This window comes from Protopterus annectens, chromosome 3.part0 (genome assembly GCF_019279795.1).
Source record: "Protopterus annectens isolate FY-2018-M chromosome 3.part0, PAN1.0, whole genome shotgun sequence".
Classification (NCBI taxonomy): domain Eukaryota; kingdom Metazoa; phylum Chordata; order Ceratodontiformes; family Protopteridae; genus Protopterus; species Protopterus annectens.
The window spans coordinates 10,398,079-10,426,064 of record NC_056731.1 but is presented as its reverse complement, the minus strand read 5'-3'; the positions used below and the strand labels follow the sequence as shown (position 1 = coordinate 10,426,064).

The 27,986-nt window shown below is 40.3% G+C and overlaps 1 protein-coding gene across 1 annotated transcript in view; it reads left to right on the top strand.

The window, feature by feature from the left end:
• ABI1 (abl interactor 1) overlaps positions 1 to 27,986 on the top strand; it is a gene marked incomplete at its 3' end in the record, with an annotated part of 1,176,232 nt that overhangs the window by 994,670 nt on the left and 153,576 nt on the right. Inside the window, 3 exon segments of the mRNA XM_044064550.1 lie at positions 9,742 to 9,840; positions 11,068 to 11,105; positions 11,107 to 11,248. Of these exon segments, the coding sequence (XP_043920485.1) occupies positions 9,742 to 9,840; positions 11,068 to 11,105; positions 11,107 to 11,248 (279 nt within the window).

The window sequence follows — 27,986 nt, the reverse complement described above, 5'->3', positions numbered from 1 at the left end:
GGACTGTGAACTGCTACTGAGAAAGAGGAACCATAGATTATCATTTTGGAGGGACCAGAAAGCATCAACAAATTTAAATTAGGGAAGGAAATCCTGGCAAACTGATTGAGGTATTAGGAGTCAGAACTTATACAGTTGGTTCAAATGGATGTTACCCAAAGAAAAAGAAACAGAAGTCCTAGCATGTTTCCGCACCTTCTCCTTTTAGGGAGAAGGAGTGGATGGATTTCTGTCAGAGCTTTTGGCCTTAAAACACCTTCATTTAAAGCCCCATCCCACCAATAGAATGTTACCATACAGTCTTCTTTTTCTGAAGAGGCCTCAGACTCTGGTGATCATTCACTAGCGTATTTCTCTCAAATTCACTCTCTTGGTCAGATGATGAGGATTCCATTTCACCTGATTCCACTGTGGAAGAGACATCCTTTGGGGAGACTGTTTTAAATATGATTAAGAGTGGGAGTCTAGGCAAATCATTGATGTCCAAAGTAGATAATGTAGCCTCTTTGAGGTGGGCATTCCTGCCCCCTCCCCTGTCCCTCCAGGCCTGGAGGCCTTTTTGGATGCTTTCAAATACACCTGTTCATCTCCTAACTTGTAACCTCTTGCTCCCAAAAGGCCAGACAGATTCTACAAGGTCCTTAAATTCCTTTTCTTTAAGAATGCAGTAGCTAATCCTTCAGCTGTGTCCCTCTCATCTGACAAACAACCTAAATTACTACCTAATGCTAATGCCCTTCCTTCAAACAAGAGCAGCAGTGCCATGAGTAGGTGGGGAAAAATGTTTATATCTCTTCTGCTCTTACGTTTGGGGCTACAAGCTATCAGACCCAGATGACCAAGTACTTGTTGTCTGTTCTTAACAATCTAAACAAGGTAATAGTGGATGTACAGGACACAGAGTCTAAGCAACCAGTTTTGTCTCTGGTGAATTGGGCCACTGAAGTGGTCAGGCACAGTATAAAATACAGCTATGAATCTGTTGAGGCCTCTGCCAGAGCAGCTGCTACGGTTGCAATCATCTTCAGGTATGCCTGGTTGTGCATTCAGCCCATGCCAGAAAATTTGAGAGCTAAGCATTAACCCCTCCGCCCGATAAAAAAATCTTTTGTTCGCGCTACAAGTAGCTAGCTTATTCAAAGCATTAGGGGTACAAGGTAAAATTATGAAAGATTGAAGGCAAATCCTTACCTCTGTACCTAGATATCAGAGGACGTACCTAGCCAAGCCTACTTCTTTTCTTACAAGGGAACTTAAACTTTCTCAAAAGTACAGGAAGACACCCAGGAAAAGATTTCTAGAAAAACCTGAAAGAGACCCCAGATCTGGGAGGCCTCCCTTCTCAGAGAAATCTCTGTGGCTGCCTTCCAAACCCCCACCCCGTTCCCCTCGGTCCTGCCTTAACCCTCTCAAAAAGGTGTATTCAGCCCATCTCAAACTGGGTAAGTTAATCACAGACAAATGGGGTCTGTCCATCATAAAAAAATGGTTACACACTTTCCTGGGAGGAACTTCCTCTAATAGCATCCCACCTCCACTCACAATCAGGTACATCTTCTTCCTCCCATTCTTTGGGAACTGCAGTCCCAAGGGTACAATAGAACCACTGCTTCCTCAGTTTGTGGGACAAGACTTTTACTCCAACCTGTTTCTGGTTCCAAGAAAAGGACAGTGGACACCCATACTGGATCTCTTTTCAGCACTTTTCTCAAAGTTCCAACTTTCAAAATGCTGTTCCTCCAGACACTGTAGCCCTTTATTCTCCCACAGGCATTTCTCGATTCCCTGGATCTAAAAGATGTACCTGCATGTACCCATACGCCCATCCTGCAGGAAATTCCAGAGGTTCTTTACTGGCTTATCTCATTTTGTTATTTCTTTGCTGTTTGGGCTTTTTACAGCCCCGAGAGTATTTACAAAGCCTTTTGCACGGCTCAGGGAATTTAAATATTTCCCTATGTAGTCATCTTACACAGGCCTCCATCTCAGATTTTAATGCAACACGTTTAGATCACTCTCAACCTCCTCCTGCAATTGTGATTCACAATCAGGTTCCTTTATGCTTTCCCCCTTTTCTCTTAAATACCATAGTTTTACTAAAAATCCAAAATAAAAAAAAAGAAAAATCCTACTGGTCACTCCCTTTTAGCCAAGGCAGCATTAGTTCCATTTCTGTCCCTTAGCTAGGAGCAATCATCACAAACTACCCCACAAAGTGGACCTCATCACACAACAGAGGGGATCACTGCTTCATCCCAACCTGTCATCCTTCACTTTAGCTTATGGACGATGGGATTTTGATCCCTTCCAGACACCAGTTTTCTGAGGGTGTGTTTCTGGTTGTCCAGGAGGCAAGGAGACCCACCACTCGAAAATCCTACATAGCAAATTGAACAGATTTTCTATACAGTGTCATGCAAGTAATCAGGACCCCACAAAATCAGAGGTTCCTCTTGTCTTATCCTATTTGTGTGAGCTCATGAAAACAGGTCTGGCGTGTTCCTGTATCAGAGCCCACCTGTCAGCCATCTCATCATGTCTAACTCCTCAACCCTGCTATTATGTCCAAGTTTGACGTCAGACAATTTCTGAAAGTGGTGCTGCACCTAAAGCCCCCAAGGAAGCCTGTGCCTCCAGCTTGGGACCTCAACTTTTTGCTAGAAAAACTCAGCTACCCTCTTTTGAGCCAGCCACTTCTGCTCTCAGATTCTGCACCTGGAAATTGTGTTGCTGGTTCTCACTTCTGCTAGGAGAGTCTCGCAACTGCAGGCATTCATTGCTGTCACACCTTTTCTTATTTTTCACAATGACATAGTGTCCTTGAGAGTTAACCCCTCTTTTATGTGTAAAGTAGTAAATGAGATGTCTCTAGTTTTTCTCAAACCATGGAACAAGGCTGAAAGACTCCTAAGTTTCCCTAGATGTGCACAAATAGCCAAGATTCTCATTGGGCAGGATGAAGTCTGTGAGTAAGCCAGACCACTTTTGTTAGCTGGATTGCTAAGTTCCTTTCTTTTGCTACTGCGACAGTGGCACGTTCCTGTCCTGCTGTCCATAAGTTCACTCTGAAAGAGCAGTGGCCTCTTCTGGTATCTTCTACAAAGCAGTAGATACCAGGACAGTCCTGGAGGCTGCCACCTGGTCTTTGTGCACACCTTCAGTAAATACTGCAGAAGAGATTTCTTTAAAAGTTCCAGGTACGCATTTGCTGGGTTACTCCCTTCTGGACTGTTATATGGTTCGCACCATTCCCAACAATCCTCTCTTCTATTCCCTTAAGTTCTGTGAATCACCCACCTGTTTGGAACACTGCAACAGTGATTTTAGTCAAAACATAGTACAGGTGTGTAAGAATTTGCCATAACAGTAGATGCCCTAATAATCACTGTTGCAGTATTCCTTCCCATCATCCTTCCCCCTTTCTGGTATCGTCTCCTCTTCTCCTTTACTCTTCCCTTGTCTGTCAGACCCTAGGATGGTGGAGGGCTCATCATGCCTCCTACTTTGTCCCTCCTAGCTGACTACTTTTCTCTCAGATGTCTTCAAGTTGTTCTCTTAGCGATAGTTTGAGGATCGACACTCCTACATCCATCTGTATACCACTACACGTGTAAGCTGAGGTCATATGCTAGATGTATGCTCCAGGGAAAGTTTAAGCTTTGATCCACAGCTGGACATCAGTGGGGAAAACCCATCTATTTGTAGCACTGCAACAGTGATCAGTAGGACATTTACTGTTATGATACATTCATACACAACTGTACTTTGTCCTTTTTGTTGCCCTTTTAGCATCTTTAGTAGTAAAGTCCATAGTGCATATTTTCAGGGTTGCATCTTGACTCTAAGCTATCTTTAACATAATTGTCTGATTAAATAATTCTTTATGTTGTTTATAGGCTATTTCAGTAGTTATTCTTTAAGAAGAAAATGTCATACTCCATGGATTATTTTAAAAATATAGAATTTTTTAGTGTAACATATTACTCACTATCTTGCTTGTTGACATTGAGCCTGTTGCTTTTGCATTATAGTGTGCATGGAGCTTATGTTGCTTAATTTAATCTTCATATATGTGTACTATTCACTCTTATGGAAAAGGAGTTTTTGAGAACTTCCAGCTACATCTCAGATTCTCGTCTTTGTTTTCATTTCCTTTTGATTCATCCCTTTACATTGATTTTTTGGGACACCGTAGATAATCAGAAAACAAGAATTTGTTCTAATGTTATCATGGCAGAAGTGATGTGTGGTAGTCCCTGTATCCTGAAAGAGGGATCCTTAAATGCATGGTGTTAAATGTTTCTGCTATAAATAAATATTTGTTTAGTACCACTGTGCATTCTAACATCCTGATGTAAATAATCTGACCCAGTTCTGATAATATCCATCCATTCTGTAACATTTTGGTTATGTTCTTTGATTCTAGTATTTAATTTAGTTATAAAGAAAGTCTTATTTTTCCTGTCAGCGTCCGTATACCACAAAACATCAGGATTAAAATGCCAGCAACAATCATCAGCTGAAAAAGTTTTCAGTATAAACTTTAGATGACTGACATGAAAATAAGACAAGGGGGAAACCGTTCCAGTAGATTTCTTCTGCTTCAGATTCAGTACTGCAATATAATTTCCAAACAAAAGTTACATACTCTGAAGAGAACTCTGTAATAGCTTCATGTAAATCACATATACATTTTGTATAATAAATGGGCCATAAATAAAGGTTAATAAGTATATCCTTTCATTCGGTTTGTACCACAAAAAATATATTTTGACCTTTGATATTGCTTTTAGAATTATTTCACGTTTAAAAGAAAGATTTAATATGCTCCTCCCTGCTTCATTTATACTTGATAATTTGCTGTCTTGTTTTTCTTAATCCAGTAATCCACATGCTGAGGTTTCAGACATATCTACTGTACACAGCAGATGTCCATTTTCTAATGTATCAAGTTACTTAAAAATTGGACCTTTTGTTTGACGTATTCAACCCATTCAGATTAATAGACAAACTCTTAAGTACCTTGTCATTTATCATTTTGAAGACCTAACCCAAGTGAATGCCGATGTATTCGAAAAATGTTTCCACGAACAGTGCCTCAGTCGATTTACTATCAAAACTCTGAAATGCATTCCATCGAAATGTGCATACAACGAATCATAACACTGAAATTCATGTACACCAAAGCCCCTAATGTGGAATCCTTGTATCAATATGCGAATTCGACATTAACCGACGTGAGTAACATGCAGTCCTACACTGCAGTATACATCACTTTAAGATTTTGCAGGGGGCAAGCCCCCCTGTGCCCCCCACACCCCCTGCATAATATATATTATAACTCAGAGATTGCACTACAGTGGGGAAAAGGGTACAATTCCCAATCCCCATTGTATCGTGATCTCTAGGTCAATGACCGAACTCATGTTAGCGAATGTACCGGGCATTCGATCAAACAGACTTTTCACACAAGAGGTGGATTTGCAACATGGTTCAACAAAATAACATTCGACAACCTGTGGTCGTCAAAATCGCCTTCAGCAATTTGATTGTAAATTGCCTCAGTCTCATTTTCGAAATATGCTGGGTAGAATTAAGAGGCAAGTGAAGCAGAGCACTGCAACTATTCATATTACTAAGGAGAAAGCACACCCTGATTATTATTCCCTTAAGACTTTCAGCTCTAATTTTACTTCTTGCTTATAATTAAATACAGTTTTAGTCCAGCCACTGAACTGCTAGAGCAGAAGGGTATTAAAAGGGTGGATTTAATTTGGTCAATCCACAGCTGGTGCTTAAACTGATTCCTTTGTTTCATAGTCTAATTTTGTTAGACCTATGTGCTCTGTTAATATCCTTGCATTGTTAATAAATGCATTGCTTACTGTTTCTTCATAGTTATTGATGTACAGTAGTAGCACATGGCTCTATCTTTCTATTATGTATTTGCATGACTTCTCACTCTGTGAACAACATCTTCTATAGCTACTGTTGGGTCATGATCCAAGGGATTAGTAAAAATGAAGCCTGGAACCATCTCAACTGAGGAATTAGAGGACTTGACTCATCCTAGTCTTTTGGTTCTCCTGTAATTCATAATTTTTAAAGTATAGTTCCTAGTTCTTGTTTCTAAGTTTGAATTTCCCTAATTGCATTACTCATCCCTGTTAAGGGCCTTTATTCCCATCTCCAGCTCCTCTTACTGAAACTTATAAACTTTGTAATCTTTCCTCATTAATTTATTTTTCTATGTAAATTGGTTTATTTTTTTTTGCTCACTTTTCAGATCTAAATTGCCGTTAGCTACTGTTTGGAAAGTTACGTTTTTATTTTTCTTCAGATGTTTAGTGACTCTCATTAGTGCTTGTACCATATAGTTGGAGTAGAGGGTTCCACCTTCTCCTCCGAGAGAAACTTATTTGATCTCTTCATGTTCTGCATTGGAAAAAAAGAAACAGTGACAGGAAAGTGTGCAGAGCTATAGAATTACAATTTGAAGTCTTATCAATATCAGAGTCTGCATTTCCTCCCCTTGTCTTTTGGAAAGAATAACCATCTTTACAATTCTTAGCAAAATGATATGGTAGTTTGGAAAAATATTGCAGTTGCTTATTTATTGCTTCTACATCTTCACTACCTTTGTCAATGTCTAATACAGCTTTCATTTTCACAGGATGGAGGCCCTTAGAACCTTTCCCAAATTGCCTGTCATTCTATGAATAAGAAGATAGTCACCAGTATTCGCCTGTCTTTCTTTCTTTTCAGGTGACCTCTTTTTTTTTTCAGAGAGCCAACAATAGGAAAGGAAGAAAAAAAAGACAGCAGGTCAAAATGTGAAACAGTAAACGAGCAGTTATTTATTTCCTTTTAGAGAAAGGTCTAAATGTACATCTTTATCCTGACTGGTGAGTCAACATTAAGTAGAGGAAGTATTGTATTATCAAAAATGTTTATTAAAAAATATAGTTATGAAAAAATATAAAACAATTTAACAGGTAGCCCATTCTCTAACCACAGTAATGCCCTTGAGGGTGGATACTATCAGGGAATTAATAATTAATGTCCTTCCAGGGATGGTAAGGCCCTCTGCCTGTGGCATCGCATATCACAAGACCCCTTAGCATGTGTTAATTTAATGATAACACCCACACTGTAGGGAATTATTGCTTTCTTGAAACTTTCTTCTTTTTTTTTTTTTTTTTTGCATCGGAGCAAATTATAGTATTATGTTATAAATATTGACTGTTTAAATTTTTTTTGTAATGAACACTATTTGTCCTTCATACCCATTCTATCAGCTTTACTTTGGATAGTAACCCCACAAATGCTGTTTAAAGATGTTGAGTTTAATATTAATGCAGCAACACATCCTACTGTACCAACACAGACAAATGTAGGACAAAAACTGCAGCTTTGAAATGAAAATACTGCTACATTTGAAGGTGTTAACATGATTTGTAACCCATAACAAAGACCTGCAGGTCCAGTATGTTCTTGTTTTACGACTAACGTACTGTGTCGAACAGTAACACAGGTAGAACAGAAGTGCGAAAGCTGTTCACCATATGTCCCTGTTTTTTTATCCTGCAGGATAAGGGAAAGAGCTGCTGTTTCAAAGTCAGTAAGTAATACTGAAAAGTACAGTAACAAAGTTTTGTGAATCATTCCCTTAATATCTCTGAACTAATCCATCTGTTGCCTCTGTGAAAAAGAACAAAAAACATCTCCACAGCATCTCTGAAGTCGAGGAGTAAAGTGTTGTTTCTGCAACCATTCTAGGTGTCCAACAACTGTACAAAATTTCCCTCCACACCTCATGATGCCAATTGCAAAACCAAATATAAAGCTGGAGCATTCTGAACCTGGAGTGAAAGGATAGATGTTTTAGCAAAGTTCTGGTCAGTCTGAGTAGTTGAAGCTGTGGTGCCAACACTTCTCTCTGCTTGCTGCTGATGGCTCCTTTGGCACCATATTCCCACCCCAGTGTCATGACATGTTATAGTTTTGCAGTTTGTACTGCCAGGTCTCTGCCTCTATCCACATTTTTGTATAACTGTAATTGTATGGTTGTGGCATAATCATTATACTGGAGCGTTTCTCCCTTTGAGCATCCACTGGAAAGGAGCTGTTAAAGCTCATTTGGATTATCTTGGTCAACAAATTGAAATAAGTAAAATCATAAGTAAAATTCTTCAAGCTCATAACTTGTCCCTAGTACAAATCAAAACAAGTCACTGTAAAATGTTAATGTCATGCAATGCTTATAAATGATTCAGAGTAACCCAAAAAAGGTTGGTGCAAGAAGGGAGAAGTTTAGTCCTGATGGCTGTGCCTGATGTTGCAAGAGAAATTTCATATCACATTAAAAAATGTCATTAAGTTTATAAACAGCTGTTTGTCAGATGTCAAAAATGTCTCAAAGCCTCCATGTCCCAGTAGTGTTAAATTGAGGTGTAAAGGTTATAGGAATGTAGCATCACAAAGTAATAGTGCTGTGTGTATACCAAATTGTAAAGTATCTTCTAAAGATGGATGGAGTCTTGTAAAAGTAGTGTTTTAACTTTTGGTAGTAGGAAATTAAGTCAGTATACCAACTCGTAAGGGATAATTTACCCCTGAAACAATTGGGGTATGCATACCTTTCAGTTGTTAAGAATTTAGCAGAATGTCCCTGATTTTGCCTCATATTTTATCTTGTCCTCCCCCTTTTTTTGGTATATCACTGAGGTTTCCAGTTGGTCATTAATGCTAGATATTAGTTTTGTGCTTCTTGTTGTTCAGAAAATGCATGGTGATGCAAAACATGTTAACTTTTTTAAGTTAATAAGAGTAATATTTAAAATTTGTCTCTGATTTAGGGCCTTGGTCTCTCCAACCAACCTCCCCCAATTATTTATGGCTTTTCCAAAATTCCTGAGCATAGAAGTTGAGATGCATGGGTATATGTGGAGGTTCTGTCATGATCTTAAATATTTTAGGTACCCCCCCCCAAAAAAAAAAGGTAGTTTTCTGACTTCAAGATGGTGTGCTGATTCGGAAATACATTTTCTTAAATGATCTAGTTACTACTTTTAAAGCAGTAATTTTTTCTTCATGTCTCTGGTCTGAACATCTAAGTATGATGACAGGTGAGTTAATCCTGTCTGTGAGATTTGAATAATGTATTGACAGCTTGTAGAGCAGATGGCTCACATGAAACTGTACTACCCCTTTCTTAGATTTCTGGAATGGAACTTCAGTCATACTCTAATGTTGAGAGTAATCTAAAACACATGTTGACATGGAATCATAAATGGCTTGGTGCAAGCTTTTACTTGTCCTTAACAGCACTAAAATGCATACATTTCAGTCATGTGAGCATCCTGCTTTGTGTTGATTAAAATATGAAGATTGCTCCTGTATAAGGAAAGCTGTTTTCTTCAGCTGAGAATGAATGCTGTGTAAATGTCCCTGAACTGTGCAACTTAACTGCTTGACAAATGCTTTGCCTTCCCGCTTCCTATAATATTTTGGGCTTTTCTGCTGCTTGATTTTGATTGCTCTTTTCTTATTTTGCTTAGTGTGTAAACTGTCTTGTAAATCTGTAATAAGATTTCTAAAATGATTGTGCCATACCTTACAGTTTGTAAATATGAAATATGCATTTGCGCAGCTAATCCCATTGCTTTGTTCTGCAGCCATACGTTTTATTTGGTGTTTGACCTTCTGCACCTAACAACTGCTATGCAATTGTTTTATTAGCACAAATTCCAGCTCCACCTGGAGCCCCTCCTCCTCCTCCACCACCACCACCGCCAGTGCCACCTCAGCCCGCTTCATTCTCGATGAGCAGTATGCAAGGTGAGAACAGTGCCTGCACTGGAGTGATGCCCACCATCCTGTGCCTTTCCCTGACTTTCAGCTTCTGGGTGCATTAGTTTGGGATCTGAAGTGGTTCTAGTGTACATTAAACATCTGGTTTAAATATTTGTATGCACTAATCAGAATCTGTGGCTTTCAGGTGAGAAGCCTCTGAAGTTGATATATGGAAGAGGAGTTGCTAAGCTTGGAAAGATGACTGTTAAAGGGCATAGCTAGTTTTTAGTGGGTATAATGAAAGTAGAAGTAACTGTAAGCAATTATTTTTAACTTAAGTGTGCATATATGATTTCAGTTTAGGCTTTGATCCTGGAAGCCCTTGTATACTTTTCTGTTCTGTCTAGTGCCAGATATAGTATATTATGCTATATTTGGTAGGGTGTATAAAGGTAAAAATATATTTGACAAGGTCTTGCCCCAAGTGCACATCATTGAATAAGATGATATGTTCATCTAGCTGAATCAGTCCATCATACTGAGGAACAAACGTTAATATAAATAAATAAATAAATTATTCTGTGGCATATATTAGCAGTTCTTATTTTTTAACATTTTCAAGAAGTGAAAGGCCAAAAAATAGCTAAACTGATGGAAAAGTATACAAGAAAAGTTTGTGAAATTTAAGTATAATGTGTGTAAGCATTGAAGCATGAGTTAATATAATCAAGTATTTCCAATTTTGGTGAAGGTTTACTATATATTTTGGTTGTGGTGTGTCAAGTTTCCGGTGCATGTGGTGGATTCTTCATTAAAATAAAACTGATATTCTCCACAGGTATTTATCTTCATAAAAACTCAGGTGACATGAAATCACAATTAATTTTCTCCTCCTCACAAGCTGGATTATAAGATGTTACATGTTGTTCATGAAATGTATACCTCTAGTAGAAAAGTAAGAATTTAGGTGTAAAGAACACTTTTTGCAGTTGCAAGGGAAAAAAGGAACTGTTGGAGTTTCTCATACCAGAACTGTTAATTGAATGAACATTTAAATTGAAGTGTTTGATCTTTGGTTGAAATTTGCAAAAGTTTTATTAATGTCATTGTAAAGTATTTTTGTATAAAGCATTTTGTTGTCTCTTCTTTACTGTTTGGGATTTGGGATGCACTTTGGTGATTTGGGCCATTCCTGTTTTTCTTTCACTTTCTGCATGGGAAATTAATTTTTTGTTTCCTTTCTTGTGCTTTCCTTTACTTTAACAATTTCAGCGGGCACTCCTGCTTCAGTTCCTAGTTCGCAGTTTGGTTACTATGACCAGACAGATTTCTCGCCATAACTCCACCACCTCTTCAGCATCTACTGGGACTTACAAGCGGACTCCTTCTGTGACTTCTCCATTTTCTCAACAGCCTCAAGTTAACGGTGGGCCTCTCTACTCTCAGAACTCAAGTAAGCTGTTCTTTCTTTCTTCTAGTAGCAAACTGTAGTTGATATGCTTGCATTCTCCTTGGTGAAGGCAAACAGTTGTACCATTTTGTTTTTAGCTCTGATTAAAATAGACATGTCTGACATTGCAGAAAACCTTAGTCTGGGAAGTTAAGAGCTGTTTGCAGCAGTGTAGTAAAGCATGAGATGGGAGCTGTACACCCTTAACGTGCCATTTTCCAGATGAGTTATTGAACTAAAGTTCTTTTTCAACCTGCATTGATTGACTAGGTCACTGAAATCATTTAGACATTCTAAGAAAAATAAATTTATATCCTGACCATATTTTCATCGTTTTATCTGCATGACTCAGCAGCTTACTATTTCACTGTTTGTTTAAGGAGTGATTATGTAACCAGCATGATCATTGCTTACATTGCCCACTACAGTGATGATAGTAACAATAATAATAATAATAATAGTAATCCTTTTTGTTAACCAGGTAGGGTACACTGGAAGTAATCCTATTTGTTATCCAGGTAGGTGTACTGGATACACTATCACTTTTCAGGGCAACCTGAGAGTAATGTCTGATCAAGTGACTTGCTCAAGGTAGGTCAGACAGTAGGCAAATAAGGGCTGAGGGAGTCCAACCCTGTCCAAAGGAAGTACAACTCTCAACCTTAACCTCTGCACCAGCTGCTGTCATCATAAATAACTGTAGCATTAATTCAGAACACTGTAAAATATTATGTTGTTCATGTCTACAAAAATTAAGATACCTTGCTTTAATAATTGCTGTTAACACTTAAGTTTTCTGCCTCCACTGATTCCTGCAAAATAGATGTTTCACAGTGGAATAATAAATCACTGACTAAGTTGTTTTATTTTTTGTTTACTTCATGTATTTTAGAAGTAAGACAGAGAATGGTACTCCTGTTTGGTATTGCAGTGATACCTTTTTTGCTTTGCATGTACATAAGATTAGAAATCAGGTTTAAGGAAAACAAGGTTTGGATACAAAATTACATCTGCTGATGCACATGTACCTGCTTCACGGTTTATACCATTTTGTTCATTATTTTTAACAAGTATTTCTTTTTTCCTCTGGAAATTAACTGTGACGGAGTACAAGTTTCAGGTCTGTCCTTTGTCATCTTATGCTCTTGCTAATTTCATTCATACTGTGCTACTCAGTGGTGCAGAAGTAATGATAGAGTTTGTAATGCTGATATGAGTGGCACCATTGGTAGCATGAATTATCGTATCCATGAAGTCTAGTGTTATGATTGAGATGGGCACAGGTTGATTTGTGGACTGAAATGTACAGATCTTTCTCTGGGAAGATCATTGTCATTCAGTGTTTGGACTTAAAAGTGAAGCTGTGAGATGTAGCCATTTTACTCCTAGATGAACACTTCACATGACATCGACCTCTGCAGTTTCTTACCTTAGTGCTTGGGGTAGGTTGGCATTCTTCCTTCATAAAAGCAGCTCTGGTAACTGCAATCTTCATTCTTGCTAGTTAAGAAATTTTATTCACAACTTGCATTTTCCTGTTTGTGAGCAATTAATTGGGGAATCTTGGCCAGTTTATAGCCGTTTTCTAATTCATTTCAGTAGTTATCTACAGATGTGGATGTTTCTGTCTCTTTGTAGTGTTTTCTTCAGTATTGACCTTTACACAAATGTCTGCAAGCCTGTGAACATTTGGTAGAAAAATATCATCCAGGGGTTTTGGTAGTGATTGCCTGTTCTGTTTGGAAGCTCCCCAAAATTCAGAATTACTCCATTTTTTTTCTTTTTCAGAAAAAGCCCTATACATTTAAAATCCAAATCATACCGTAAGAAAATGAACAAGTAAAAAATCTCACAAAATAATTTGCTACAGGTTCCTAGAGATGGATAAAATTTTTAAAGACCACAAACCTAAGGTAAAGGAGATGTCACCTAGAGAAACATAGTAAATACTGTAGCTCCCCTTAATGGTGCATGGATTGTGCACCTTGTTGAAAAGATGATGATAAGGATCTCTCCTGTGTCAATAATGTTAGAAATAGTCTCTCACAGCACAGCAGACTTGCAGAGGTTAACTACTTTGATTTCCTCCATACAGAAGAATTAATGGATTATACTGTGTGGGCCCGTTGCTATTATATTCAGGATGAGTGTTAGTAGACCATGTGCAGCACACCTGTGTGTCAGAACTTTTTGTAGTGCCTTCACCAGTTGGATGGGCATTAGCACCTCATCCATTTCATGCAGCATGTCAATCAGAATTCCTAACCATTGGTTATCTTCCATTCTTGGAAGATAAAATTTGCTATCTGAGGAGGCCTCAGATGCATAATCTGCCCAAAGCTTCCTCTACCAGCACAGGTTGTATGTGACCCTTCTTTGTGGGCATTTCACCTGTCTTCTTCTCTTCTATTAGTTTTTTAGGTGAACTTAAACTTAAGAAAAAGAGCTTTCAGTTACAATTTTCTTCAAATGAGTGAGAGGAATACTGCATAGGCCTGGTACATTCCTCTTTGGTCAAGATGATCAGCTCTCTTTAAGTTGGTCAACTGAAAACTGTGAACTTAAAAAGCTAAGGATACCACATCCCCTGTTAAAGAGCCTAAACGTGTGTTGTGAAGTGATGAAGTTATTAGAACAAAGTGAGATGTACCTTGTTGTGTGTTTTCGGTGGGATATTCAGTTAGTAAAAGCCTTATTCCCAGCCTCTCTTCTCTGGAAAAATAGGCAGGCTATGTAGATCATATAATGACAAGTCTTTTTAAAGATGTCACAGCAGACCCAACTTGCCCTATCATTAAATATAAAATAGTTTCAAAGGAAGACAACGTCTCTGAAGTCCATGAGTTGGTCAGGTTTGGGTAGCGAATAGAATTCAGTTTTGGCCCAGATTCTGAAGATTCTAGTTATTCTTAGAGAGTAACACCAGAGGTGTATTATCTGAAATGGCAATGATAGCTGGCCCATAGTGCATCTTTTTTTTCCCCCCCAAGACTTTTGGCTTCCATTTCCCAGTTGTAGAGCCTTTCTCTCACCTGCTCATTCAGCTTGTTTATTTTTCCCCCTCAGGAGGTGAGACTGTTAAGACCCTTTAGTTCCTGCTGGGAGCAAGGGTTGAGCAGTAGCAGTGCTGCTGTAATTCTCTTTGGGAATTAGAAAGTTTTGCTTTAAGTCGTTACTGATTCCCCTGCGTATGCCTGCTGTATCCCAAGAGATTGGTGTGTAGTGGACATATTTATTTATTTATTTATTTATTTTACATTTGTTGACCAGGCTAGTCTAGCTGGATATATGTCCATGTTCAGTAGAGGCCCGGGGAGAAAAGCTCCAAACATGAATAATGACAAAGTCAACAATGCATAGAACCATTAAGAATACAATACAGAGGTAGCATTGGTCTAGTGAACTGTTATAATAATACATTTGTATACTAAACAGTTTTAGTAAAAATTAACTAAACAATTCTACTAAAATTAAACTAAAACAATTCTACAGATCACACTAGAAGGTATGAGCAAGTCTTAGTTAAGGGAAAGAATATATATGTTATTGTTTTATTCCAGAGGAAGAGTAGTAAATAGATTTGGAGGCAAAGGTTAAAGGAGAAGGGAATAGGGTTAAGAATAGAAAGGGAAAAAGATGTCAGTCTGGGTTAGTGCATGGACAAAGCCAATGAGCTTTCAGATGTTCATATGTAAAAGGTTTTCCCTTAGTAGCTCTGCCCCCACCAGCCAAAGGCAAAACACCTCAGATTATCATTGGTCTGCATTAGGGATTCTGCTAGGAGTCTGTTACCAGAGAGAGAGAGAGGAAGGCAAGCAGGAATTATCTCATTATTCCTTTTATTCCCAGCCTGCTCCGTCACCACCTGGGCAAGTAGTGCAACCCAAGTTTGGTGAGCCACAGTCAGGACTTGATCAGCTTCATGGTATGAAAGAGGTAATTGCCTAACTTTCTTGAGTTTGGCAGCCACAGCAGTTACTTTCAGTAGGCATGCCTTATTACAAATTTATGCACATCCTGAGGATATAAATACAGAGTTCTTGGATACACCTGTACTCCCAGCAGTCATTTTCAGAAAGCCTGCAAGACAGCATTTTCTCTTTGCGTAGAGATTTAGAAAAAGACCTGAATGGCTGTCAAGCAGCTGTTCCAAGTTCCAGCTCCTCAGTAATTTTCCACCCCCATATAGGCCTTACTACAGGAAATGCACATGCGTTCAGCATCAGAAGTACTATAAGCAAGTATAAGCCTTTTCCATTACCCATAGAATGCTTCTAAAAAATTCTAGGTCTCCGGTAAGTAGGTTTCTCTGACTCTAAACTTTTATTATGGCAAAGGATTAAAGCAGTCAAACAGTTTTCCAAAAAGACAAAAAAAACAATGCCAGTCACTTTATTACACTTTACTAATAAAAATAAGTGCTTTTGTCTTAACGTTACCAAGGCTTCATCAGATAATAAGTATCAAACAACAAAATTTAAAATTTCAGAAAATCACGACCCCATAACAAAATCATTCCTTAAAGAAACACACTTCCCTTTTTCATCATTGAATAAATACCTACATGCTATCTAAAATGCATCCATTCAAAAACTAATTTGATTAAAAATTATATTAAACAATAACCATTAGTTTGTGCCATACGTGTGTCATATCATATCATATGATTTTTTTAAACTATCTCATAAAAGCCCTTGGTTTTAAAAGACAAGTAATCGAAGAGATTTCATTTAGACCAGGTACATTCCCAGCATTCATGCAAACTTGCCAGTAAAACTCCTTTTTCTCTTAAGTATAAGCCCCATGGCCCACCTCTCGGATTAAAGTCCACCTGCTCTAATGTAGTAAACTTAAAATTATGACCAGGATGTTCCTTTGTTTCTTTAAGGACTGATTTTATTATGGGGGTCATGCAATTTTCTGAAATTTTAAATTTCGTCTGATATATTATTTGATGAAGTCTTGGTAACATTAAGATGAAAGAGCTTATTTGTGTTAATAAAGTGTAATAAAATGTCTGTTTGATGTGATTGTCGTTGCATTTTGAGTGTTTTTGTGTTTCATTGCTTGTCAGCCAGTGTATTTTGTTTTAGGTTTCCAAAAAAAGTACATGTCAGAATTTTCACAAGCACTCTCATCATCTAAGGTTCTGCAGTCATGTTATTAAAAACTACATATACCTCTAGTCTTACAGTTGCACAGTAAAGCCATACATTGTGATCTGTATCACTAGAGGGCACAGATTTCTGTTCAGCCTTCTTTATAGAAGCAGTTTATGGAGAACAGTAGTGGACTGTGCATCTTTTAAGGTCAGAGTAATATTTTTCAGAAGCTTTTTCAGGCTTTTATGATATTGATTACTATTTACATATTCAGGTCCATCAACCATGCAGGAAATTCAAACACTTAACGTGGCCAACTTTCCTGTTTTGTTTGCCACTCTGCCAAGTTCTGTCAAGCTTTGCCAGTGTTTATCCACTTTCCTGACCATGTTTAGGAAGTGTTTAGCTTGAAGGTTTGCTCCTCTGAGAACCTATTCCAGAGGAAAACTGCTTGGGTTGTGGTTTACTGTTTGGGTCTGATGTCTTTTCCACCTGCCTGTAGTGAAGGATTTGATGTTTGTTGTGGTATTAATTGGTGTAGATCTCACCCTTGGGATTTCCTACTTACAGGTAGCTGGCAGCAGTCCAGTCTTCCAGAACTCTTCTCTCCCCCAGGTCTCCAGCTGTCACGGGGATATCAGTAGTGTAAGGGTTGGATGTCACAAGGAGGAGGACTGTATCAGTGAAACTACTTGGACATTTACATTTATGGTAATTTTATGTTCCTAACACAGCTGTACTTTTCTGTATTCTAGGACTTGCAGGAATGTATTTGAAATTATGATTCCTGACTGATGGTTGGCTCATATTAAGTCAACTTTTTTTGCAGCCTGTCTGTACATGTAAGGATGGTGGTGTAGGCAGAGGAACCAGCCAGGGGGGCAAAAACCTCCCAGGAGCAAATTTTACATCATTGTTTTGCAGATGGGGGGTGGAGGTCCTAACAGTCAACCAGTTGAGGATAGACTAAATTTCTTCAGGACTGACAACAGAAGCAGGGTAGTTTTTACAGTTCTGTGTTTTGAGGGTTCCTCATACAAAACAGCACGTGAAGTAACTGTCGGTTATCGTTTAAAAATCTGTGCAGTCAGCATTTCCCTTATAAGCAAAAATGTCGGTCCTTATCTCAGTGTAAGAGCTCCTGTGTTTAGGCCGAGCATTAAAACTTTTCCAAGAAGGAGCATCTTTTATTCTTAAACAGTTCAGATTTTGACATTAGATTCTTTGGAGTTTGTCTTGGGAGCCCAGTTTTAGCCTCTGTCAGCCTAGAATAGTGTTCCATCAGTATTTTTCTTTACATGTAAACATCAAGCAGATGTGAGTTGATGCCTGGGCTGTGCAACCAAATTTGAATTTGGGAGCATTAAAAAGCAGTGCAAACTACTCAGTGTTGCTAGTATTTCAGCAAAGAAGGGAAGCACCAAATCTTACCATTCTTCAAGAGAATAATGCTTGTATAGCAGCAGACAGTCTCTCTTCTAGCAGTTTGTGCCCTGGAAAAGCAAATTACTTGACTTTGAGTGCCTTCTAACTTGGGTTGCTAGTGAGAGATTGTTTCTGCCCATTATGTCTTGTGGCACTGAGGGAAAGAAGGGAAGCATCCCGTGGGTAGTGACTTTCAGTGGAGTCCTTAGTTACCATTGTTGAACCATTCACATCCAGTCATGTGGAGCAGTGTTGCAAATGAACTACTTGTGTGGAGGAAACCCTTAAATTCCTATAGCCAAGGTTCACTTTTAAACTCAATGTGTTGGAGTTTACTCACCTTGCCTTCCCTCAACCCAAGGAAGGCTCCTCTGTCAGGGACAAGGAGACTATTATGGTTGTTCCCGTATCTGGAGGGCCTAGGGGCATACCCACAATGATTGCTGTGTTTATATTATTTAGTATCTAGTAGGGTCTGTCCCTGCGAATCTGTGAGTGAAGCTTTAAAGAGAATAGTGTGATGTCATTGCAGAGCCCCACCGATGATTCTCCTAACCTGGGTTTGCTTATGGCATGCAGCCTTCCAGCACTGTGGATTTCTTACTTGACACCCATTGCCCATCTATCTGGTATTCCTCCATAATCTTGTAAGTGATCGACTGCAGACCACCCTCTGCTGGAGCCTGAGGCAGGAGTTGTCTCCCTTTCCTTCAGTCTCCCCATGGGAAGTGATATTTTGAGGTCCTTATTTCTGAGACTTAGAAGGATGAGGAGACCACCTCTCTTTGCTTCTCTCCCCTGAATATTCCCTCATTTAGAAAGTTGCTCAGGTAAATGAGGCACTTTATGGACTGACCTCTGGAGTTATCCCCAGCTGTATAGAACTTGTTCTGATGAGTGCCTTTAGTGTGGCCTGGAAGCATGCAAAAAAGTTGATGCCCTCTGTGTATCCCTGTCATAGTACAGTATCTTTCTAACTGTGCATCACAGGACAAAGTCTTTCTTGTTTTGTTTTTCACTGCATAGGTTCTACATTCCTTATCTTTCTGACCTTGCAGCTGGATAAGGAATCAAGAGCTTTGGAAAAGTTAGACAAAACTTTATCCTCTATGATGCTTTGGGTCTCAGGTCTCATGTCTGTCATCTGTCCGGATCTGTTATTCCCTTGTGGAAGAGACAGAGATCTCTTGATTGTGTGTCAGAGTATTGTTTGGAGATGACCTTTATGACTGGTTTGTCATGAGGCTTTCACATAGCTCCCTTTAATTTTGATCCTACTGCTCTTGTGGTTAAACTGAGTGTGAAAGGGCTCAAGTTGTGCCATCTTTAGCATGAGCTACGACAAGCAGCTCTGTTTGCCTCTTTCTGTGGTGGTGATCTCCTTGGTAGTTTTCTTAAGATCTGTTTGAAGACATGTAGAAGTGGAAGTGGGCTTTGAGCACTGTGATGGACTGTGATGTCGTCATGTATTACTTATTTTCTTCTAGGTCATCCTGTTTTCCAAAATAAGAAATCCTCTAATGGATTGAGAAGGGTATCCAAATGCAAGACAGTGTTGCCTTCCCTCTTGCTGTCCACTGGCAAAGTCTCCCATGCAGCAGACTCCTCAGATGCCAGTACAGAAGCCTTAACTACCCATTGGAACTGTACACAAGAGGCCAGTTATTCAAGTATGCTGTAGCTTTGGAACATGACAGAAAGACCAGTTTGTAGTTTACCTCAGACACTCTTGATGTTCTTCGTGTTTCACTGTTGTAGTCATCACATTTGGGTTATCCCTGCCCAGGGTAGTAGCCTTTGGCCGGCCTGAATACCAGAGACTTAGTATTTCTGCGTCGGTTGCTGTTGCATGAAGACTGACGTCGGGTCTTCAGTGGTATAAAGGAAGGCAGCCGACACCATTACATCAGTTTTTGTTGCTGTGCAGCCCGAAGCAGAAACAGCTCACGAGTGCCAGTCAGCTGCTACCGGTGTGTTCTTTTCCGAATTGAAGTTGAAGTCTTTGAAAGCCAAGTACCCCATTGGAGATCCTTTTTTCTTGCACTAACCAATGTCAGAAAAAGTTAATAATTGTCTCGCCTGTGGAAAGCAAATACCACACTGAGGCGTCCACTCTTACTGTGTCACTTGTCTAGGCCCAGACCACGACGTCCCTCGTCATTTCTGTGCTGTAATGCCAGAACTATTAGTTGTTGGGCCTTAATTGTAGCCAGATATTTCTGTTCACAGTCCTCTAATTCCGATATGGCTTTGGTAAGCCATCCAACAGCAGATCTTCCGAAAAAGCGTAAAGATAAAGACAGAGACAGACTGCACAGGACCAAACCTTCCAACGATGCTTCCGTTAAGCTGGTCGTCAGTCCTCCAGAACTCGGTGAGGTGCTTTCTGATGCCTGATGCCCACTTCAGTTAATTTGCAGGCCGCTACTGAGACCCTTTCGAAGTCTGGTATGCAGCAATACTCTTCATCTAAGGATCCGACAGTCTCTACCTTGGATGAGTCCAGAGCCGCTGTGCAGGCACGTTCTTCCAAGGAAGTCCTTTGCAGCACCAAATCCAGACATAAACCGACACCTTCTTTCGCGACTACCCATCTTTTGAAAACAACCGAGTTCCTCAGGCCCAGGGGTCAAACCACATCCAAGAAACTGACTACTCATTCTCAGACGTCTGCTCCCTTGTCTCAGTCTCAAATACTTAAAATGGCAGAAGACCTTATCATGCTGGTTAGGGGAAGCCAAGCCACTCCCTCAAAAAGTAAAAGAAGTCTGTCTCCAGTAGTTTTGTCTGAACAAGAGTCAGATGAATCTGATGCATCTGACTGTGAAGACATGCAGCCCCTCTCTATATATGAGGCTTGTGATGTTGAGGAATCCATTCCTTCAGCCTCTCCCCCAGAGAATTTTTCCTTTGGGGAAACCCTGCATACCTTAAGGGAGCATTTCCAATGGGAGAGTCAAGACTACCCTCAGGATAAAAAGAGGCTCAGAGAGTTCCAGGATCTTCCACAACACAGACCCTTAGCCATCCCCCCAGTCCTGGATGTGGTGGATGATGTTTTCCTTGAATCCAGCTTGACTCCAGACACCCTCCCTCCTGCTCCATAAAACCAGACAGGTACTACAGAGTCCCTGACTCACACAAATATCTTTTTAAAAATCCAACAGCTGGCCTGAGGTCATTTCTCTAAAAATCCAACAGATGACCTGAGGTCATTTCTCAAGGACCAAAAGGGATTAAAGCAACCTCAGCTAAGAATCCCACCCCCACAGACAGGGATTCCCGAGCACTGGGCAGATAGGGTAAAAAAGTATACACCTCAGCTACTTTTGCTATCAGGGCACTAAATTGTCAGTTCCTTATGCTTAAATATTAGCAACATACCGTGGAACTCCTTTAACAAAAAATGTCCTCCTTTCCTGCATGGGCAGAATCTAAAGATTTACAAGACTTAATGCATTCTGCAAGTCAAGTAACTAAACACACTTTGCACTGTGGTTTTGACGCCCTAGAAGCTTCTTGCAGGGCAACAGTCACTGGTTCGGTCATTAGAAGACATGCATGGCTTAAGGAGTAACCCCTGCCAGACTATGTCAAATCAAAATTGTTGGATGCACCCTTGCACAAAGACAACTTATTTGGCGCTAAAGCAGAAGATGTCTTAAAGATGGAAGAAATAGCAAATTCTATGCAAACAGATTTCTTACAGGTCCAGCCCCCCTAGGTTCAGCAGGCATTTTCCCCTCCAAGCACTGGTGCTTTTCTGCTCCGAGTAAACATGCACAGCCTAGGCCCAATGAAAACAGGCCCCCCCAGACAGCAGCCCCAGGGATTGCAGAGATCTAAGTAGTGGACTGCCTCCACTTCAAAACTAGGGATTTCTAAGCCACCCCTTTATGGTGAGAACTCACAATGACTTGCCTCCTCCAGACCTCGCCTCTGCCCACCTTCACATACCCCTAGGAGAAAAATTCTTCTTTCATTCAAGCACCTGGGCCACCATTACCAACAACCAATGGGTTATGAACATGGTGTCTCAGGAGTACAAATTCTCCTTCCACATCCTTCCAACCTCAAAAGGGTTCCCAGATCTTCCACCAAATCAGTGGGCAGAGGCTCAAAAGCAAATCCATTCCCTGCTCTCTTTGGGGGCAGTAGAGCACATTCCTGCATTTCAGTTAGGCCAAGGTTTCTACTGCAGTCTTTTTCTGGTACCCAGAAAAGAGGGCACCTGGTGCCCCATCCTCGATCTATCCATTCTAAACACCTTTCTAGTGATCCCAAAATTCAAAATGCTCACCCTCCAGCAGTTGCTACCCATGCTATCCAAGGACGGTTGGCCAGCCACCCTGGACCTAAAAGAAGCCTACCTCCACATTCCTATCAGGGACTCCTGCAGAAAATATCTCCGCATCAGGGCAGGATGTCAACACTTTCAGTTTTCTGTGCTTCCCTTTGTCATATCTACTGCTTCCAGAGTTTTCACAAAATGCCTGGCTCTGGCCATTGCCTTTTGCAGACAAAGAAATATTCAAATTTCCCCCTACTTAGATGACTCCCTTATTCAGGCAGACAGCCAGGAAAAGCTGCTCAAAGACTGACCTTTGTAAAGAACCTAGTAACCTCCATGGGGGTACACAGTCAACGAAAAGAAATCCAAACAGGTGCCCACCCAAAGGATAATCTTCCTCGGAGCAAGTGTGGACACAGCATCCCAGATGACATGCCTTACACCAGAGAAACACATTTTCCTGTCAGCTTACTTCTCTCAACTGGCCACCAGGCCTCAGCTTTCTGCAAGGAAAATCCTGCAAGCCCTGGGGTTCATGGCATCTTGCATACTCCTCATTCCATATGCCAGACTGCATATGAGGAAACTTCAGTGGTACCTAAAGAGCCTTTGGTGTCAACACTCTCAAGATCTGGAAACTCTTCTACCTATTATTCCTTGCCTGAGGAAGGATTTTTTTTGGTGAGCAGTAGCCTGCTGCCACAACAAGGGACTGCCCTTTTCCCCACACACCGCCACCCAGACCCTCACCACAGACTCATCAGACTGCGCTTGGGGTGCACACCTGGATGGCAGGTGCATACAGGGCCAATGGAGCCCACAGCAAATCCCCCTGCACATCATTCAAAAAGAGATAATGGCTGTGCAGCAGGCCTTGATAGCTTTCAAACCCCTTCTCTCTCCAGGGGTTCTCCTGATCAAAACAGACAACACCACTGTGATGTGGTACATCAACAAGCAGAGAGAGACTCACTCCTACCCGCTGTGCAGGCTGGCCATGACCCTTTGGCTCACAGCCTCTTCCATGCAACTACACCTGTTAGCACAATACCTTCCAGGCTCTTGCAACTCCCTGGCAGACCAATTAAGCAGAAAGCTTTTGCACCCACATGAGTGGCAACTCAACAGAAGTACCTTCTTCATAATAACTCAGAAATGAGGATCCTTGGAGGTTGACCTCTTTGCCTCCCACACCAACTATCAGCTCAGAAAATTTTGCACCAGGGAGCATCACTGCATGGCTTGGAAAGTGGATGCCTTGTCCTTCCCCTGGGTAAACCTTTCAGTCTATGCCTTTCCTCCCCTACCTCTCATCCCGAGAGTACTGCTCAAAATAAGGGAGGAGAAGCCAAGGACCATTCTCATAGCTCCAGACTGGCCCAGACAGCACTGATACCCCTTGCTGCGCAGCCTGTTCCCACTCCCTCCATGGAGTATTACTCTGATTCCAAACCTCCTAACCCATAGAGAAGGGGATTACATGCACCCCCAATTGCAGACACTCAGTTTGGCAGCGTGGCTTATTCCCTAACCACTGACCAATCTGTCATCCTCAGTAAACAGGTTCTGGATGTTTTCTGAAAGGCCAGACGCCCTAGCACCAGAAAGTCTTATGCAGATAAATGGAAAAGGTTCTGCACCTGGATCCAGGCTAAGGGGGCCAGTACAGCACAGCCCTCCATTCCCTCTCATCCTGGATTACCTAGCTGACCTACTACACAGTGGTCTCTCTTTCTCCTCTATAAAACTTCATGCAAAGGTATTTTAAATTGTTTTAATAAATATATTTTGTATTGCCTTTCTTTATTATGTATTTAATCTTTTGGTGTGTGGAATTTATTTGAAAGATCTTTAGTATTAATCATTCCTATTCTTGTTGAGTGCCCAGGAAGTTAGGGTTTTATCCTGAACAGGGGAACAGATGTGGATGGCAATGCAGAGAATATGTTCCTTCTGGGCCTCTTGGCAGGCATTGTATTTACTCTTCTGTTTGCCCACCTACAGATGCGGGTTCTTGTTTTGATCGAGAGATTCCTATGATTGCAGAATTATCGCACCCTGATGGGCATTGTGTTAGTGTCATACTGTTGTCATCAAGCTCTAGAGTGGTGGACCCTGCCCACTAGTCTCATTATGGGTTATCCTTCTTTCATCCAAGTTGCATCACTGTCTTTGGTGGATGCTGCCCTGCTGCTTATGGAAGCCCACCTTGACTCCTTCATTTCACTGGGAATGGGGAACTCATAAATAGGTGAGGTGGTTCCACATTACTGGGCTCAAGTTTGGAACAGTATTTCTAATCCTTCAAGTTGTGAAAAGGAAATTTTCAACCTCATTATTTGCTGTTGTGGTCAGATATATAGGATGTGGTTTGATACATAAGCAAGCAAGATGACGTGTGTGTGTGTGTGTGTGTGTGTGTGTGTGTGTGTGTGTGTGTGTGTGTGTGTGTGTGTGTGTGTGTGTGTGTCTCCCTTACCTAGAGAGGTAATGTGGGCTTAACAGTGGGCCATATACTCGAGCATCATCCTGTCAGACATTCACATGCTGGGGAAAGTTGTTATGCTAGTAAAACTCATCAGCCTCATTTTCAGCACAGGACGTAGCGAAGATAAAGGTTTCCTTTCTATTAAGAGCTGTATACTGAGGCATTGTCCTAGCAGCCACCATGTTAAGAAAAGTAAATGTGCTGGCAGAGTCATTTTACCTTCTTTTCTGCCCTCCCCCCTCCTTCAAGAAAATTATTTCTTTCTGTTCTGAGATTCTGGGAAAGAGGTATTCTGCAGATTGGACGTGTTCACCGCACAGTAGAATATACCCTGTTCAGCTTAATTCTTGACTAATGGGAGTTGTTGATGGATGCATCCTCCTTTCATGATAAGGATAATGTCAACTTATTCTGTTTTTCCTCTTCTGATTCCATACTTGCTGACAAAATTCAGAAATTCAGATAAGTGATTTTTCTCATTATCTCTTGGTGATTGAAGAAGAAAAGTTTTCCACAGCTTAGTTTATTAACATTACAAGAACTTATTTTAGTACAGGCCTGGCAGGTAATGCATAACAAGACTACATCCGTTCATTCACCTGACATAGCAGTTCTGTTAGATTCCTTGATTCCACTGAACTTTACTGACCTTATTGATGCTACCAGAAAAGGTTTCCACTCATCAGATTAACTCTATTAAATGAAATAAGTTCTCCTTCTGTCTGATTCTGTTTAATGTAAGAGGCCCACCACCTAGGAGGAGGGTTATGCTGTTCTACATCAGTTGGTTAGTATGTAGGCAATTCTGATCTACTTCCAAAAAACTGTTTGATTTTATTATTTCGTGGTCAAGGTGTCTATTCTTTCCCTTCAGAGCATCTTTTTGGAATGCCAGTCTAGTCTAACATTCATTTGTCAATTAATGTTATTTATTAGGTTATGCAACTTTGCCTGGCGTTTTGAAAAGCCCTTCTGTTTGGGACTTGAATGTCATTGCTGACAGTCTTGTTTGTTTTGCTTTCAGAGTGGTTTGTCAGGTCAAAGTTCATCTTTTAGACCATGTTATTTTGTGTGACCCTTATCTCCGCTCGTGGAGAATCTGATTTGTGTGATCTTTATCTCTGTACATGGAGACTTTGCAAGGAACCCTGTTGATGTTCAATCACCGTTGCAGTACTTCTCACTTATGGGGGACATATCATGCCAAGGTTACCATTTGTCAGGCTAGACTGCAGAAGCTTAGGCACCTTTCTCACATGCTATATATCCACCTGTGTACAGTGTATATGCTAGTACTTAAAGGATGTACAAGCATGAAAATCCTCAGAGCTTTCTTGCCATCAGTCTGTGAATGAAGACTACATCAGTTTCGCAGTCTATCTACTGTATGGCTGGCTCCAGCTTCCTTTGTTTGTGTCATATAAGCATTCCATACCGGACCCTTCCAAAAACTATTGTTTTTTTTCTTTTTTGTGGTAAATTCTATATTTCATTTCAGGAAAAAAATGGAAGATAGACTGTAGTCGTCAAGTAACATATAAAAAACAGCATACTCTTTTTTATTTATTTATTTTTTTTTTTTGTATAGGTCCTGACTATAGCTATGGGAATTGTTCTTTTTGACAATGTTTTGTACCTAAAATCATTCATAGTCACCGTATTTCATTAAAGTTTTGCATTGAATATACAAGATTTCAGGTTTTATCTCACTCCAGGATGGCTTCTGAGTCATCCACCTTGGATGTCACCCTTCAGCCTTAGAAGAAAATTTAAAATAATCAAAAGGAAGAGTCTGATTCTCTAGAAAATCATGCGTCTTTTTGTTGTTAAGAGTCTGACATCTGTTTTGAGGCACATAATCATTCCCTGGATTATCTGGCTCATTCTGGTGTCAGCTGTTTGGACCCTTGGGAGACTGACGTGGCAGTGGTCTGAGCATGTCCAAACTGACTGACTAAATGATAGATTCAGTCTGTGGGAGCAGAGGAAAATCCACATCTGCTGGTCTAGGAATATGCTCCATATAGCATAATGTAGGTATGTCTGGATTTTTCTAACAGGACATATTTAAAGCTTTTATGACTTTTCAGTCTTCCCAGCGCCCACACACACACACACACACACACACATTTTGCTTCTACTTCTTATAAAAAGAATAAGGAGTCCTCATCTGAGGAAGAACTTTCTTCTGACTCAAAGGCTAAAGGCCTTAATTATGCATCTCAGTTGCATTCACCTCCGGGTTTTGGTAGAGAGAAAGATGGCACCCTGTCTTCTGATTCCTCTCTTGAAGAGCTTACCTGTGGAAGTACTGTCTGTAAAATAATGGACCATTTCAGATGGGATAGCAAACAAATATCAGCTTCTCCAAAAGGTACTATGACCCCCTGAACACAGAAGTGCTTATTCTCATCTGCTATCCCCAGTTTTAGAAGCCCTTGAGGACACATTTATATTTGCTTCTTTGGCTGTAGACTCTCAACCCTCTGCACATAAGAAGGTAGGCAGATTACAAGTACCAGGAAGTCATAAGGTTCTTTACAAAAACTCTATATTGGATCCTGCAGTTATTTATTTAAAATCTGACAATGTATCTTAATTGCTTTATTTTACCCATCCTCTCCCTAATGACAAGGATATTAAGGCCATGGACAGGAGTGTGCTTCAGAGCCATGAACTATCAAACACAATTCACCAGATTTTTCATTTAGGATAATATGAACAAAGTAGTTTCTAATGTACCAGACATTGACGGTATATCTTCCTTTCCAGATGTGGTCAGCTCTGCCTCTCAGGTGGCAAGATATTCTGTTAAATGCAGGTATGATGTAGCTGATGCTTCTTTGTAGAAGGTACTGTTGACTAAGGCTTCATTCTCTGTCAGATGTTATGAAAGCTAAACTCCTGGATGCCTCCGTGGATAAAGACAATCTTTTTGGAACTTATCTGCAGAAATTTTCAAGACATCTGAGGAAAGGGGCATGATAACGCAAGGGGTTAAGGAGTAGTTTATTTCCTCTATTCCTAAGCTTCAGAGACATATCTCAAGTCAGGGCCATGTTGTCATAATCCTCACAAGGCTTTACAACAAAATGTTAAAATATTTTTAAACAAGAAAAGGGAAGATAAAACAAAACCAGACTTTAAAGGACCCAAAGGATTCTTTTCTGACAGAAAAATAAACTTCTGAGTACCTTCTTACAGCCAACCCTTTCCCGTCCACCTCTGCCCTCCCCTTTCAAAATTGCAGAAAAAATTTCTCTTCTTTCCTTGTTGGAAGCTCACAAGTTCAGATTGTTGTGTTTTGGACATAATAGAAAATGGATTAAAGCTTCAGTGGGACTCTCTTCCCATTCCATAGGGTCATTCAAGTCTCTCTTGATCAACATCTCACCTTACTAATCAATTCATATCTGTAGATCTGTATCTTCAGGG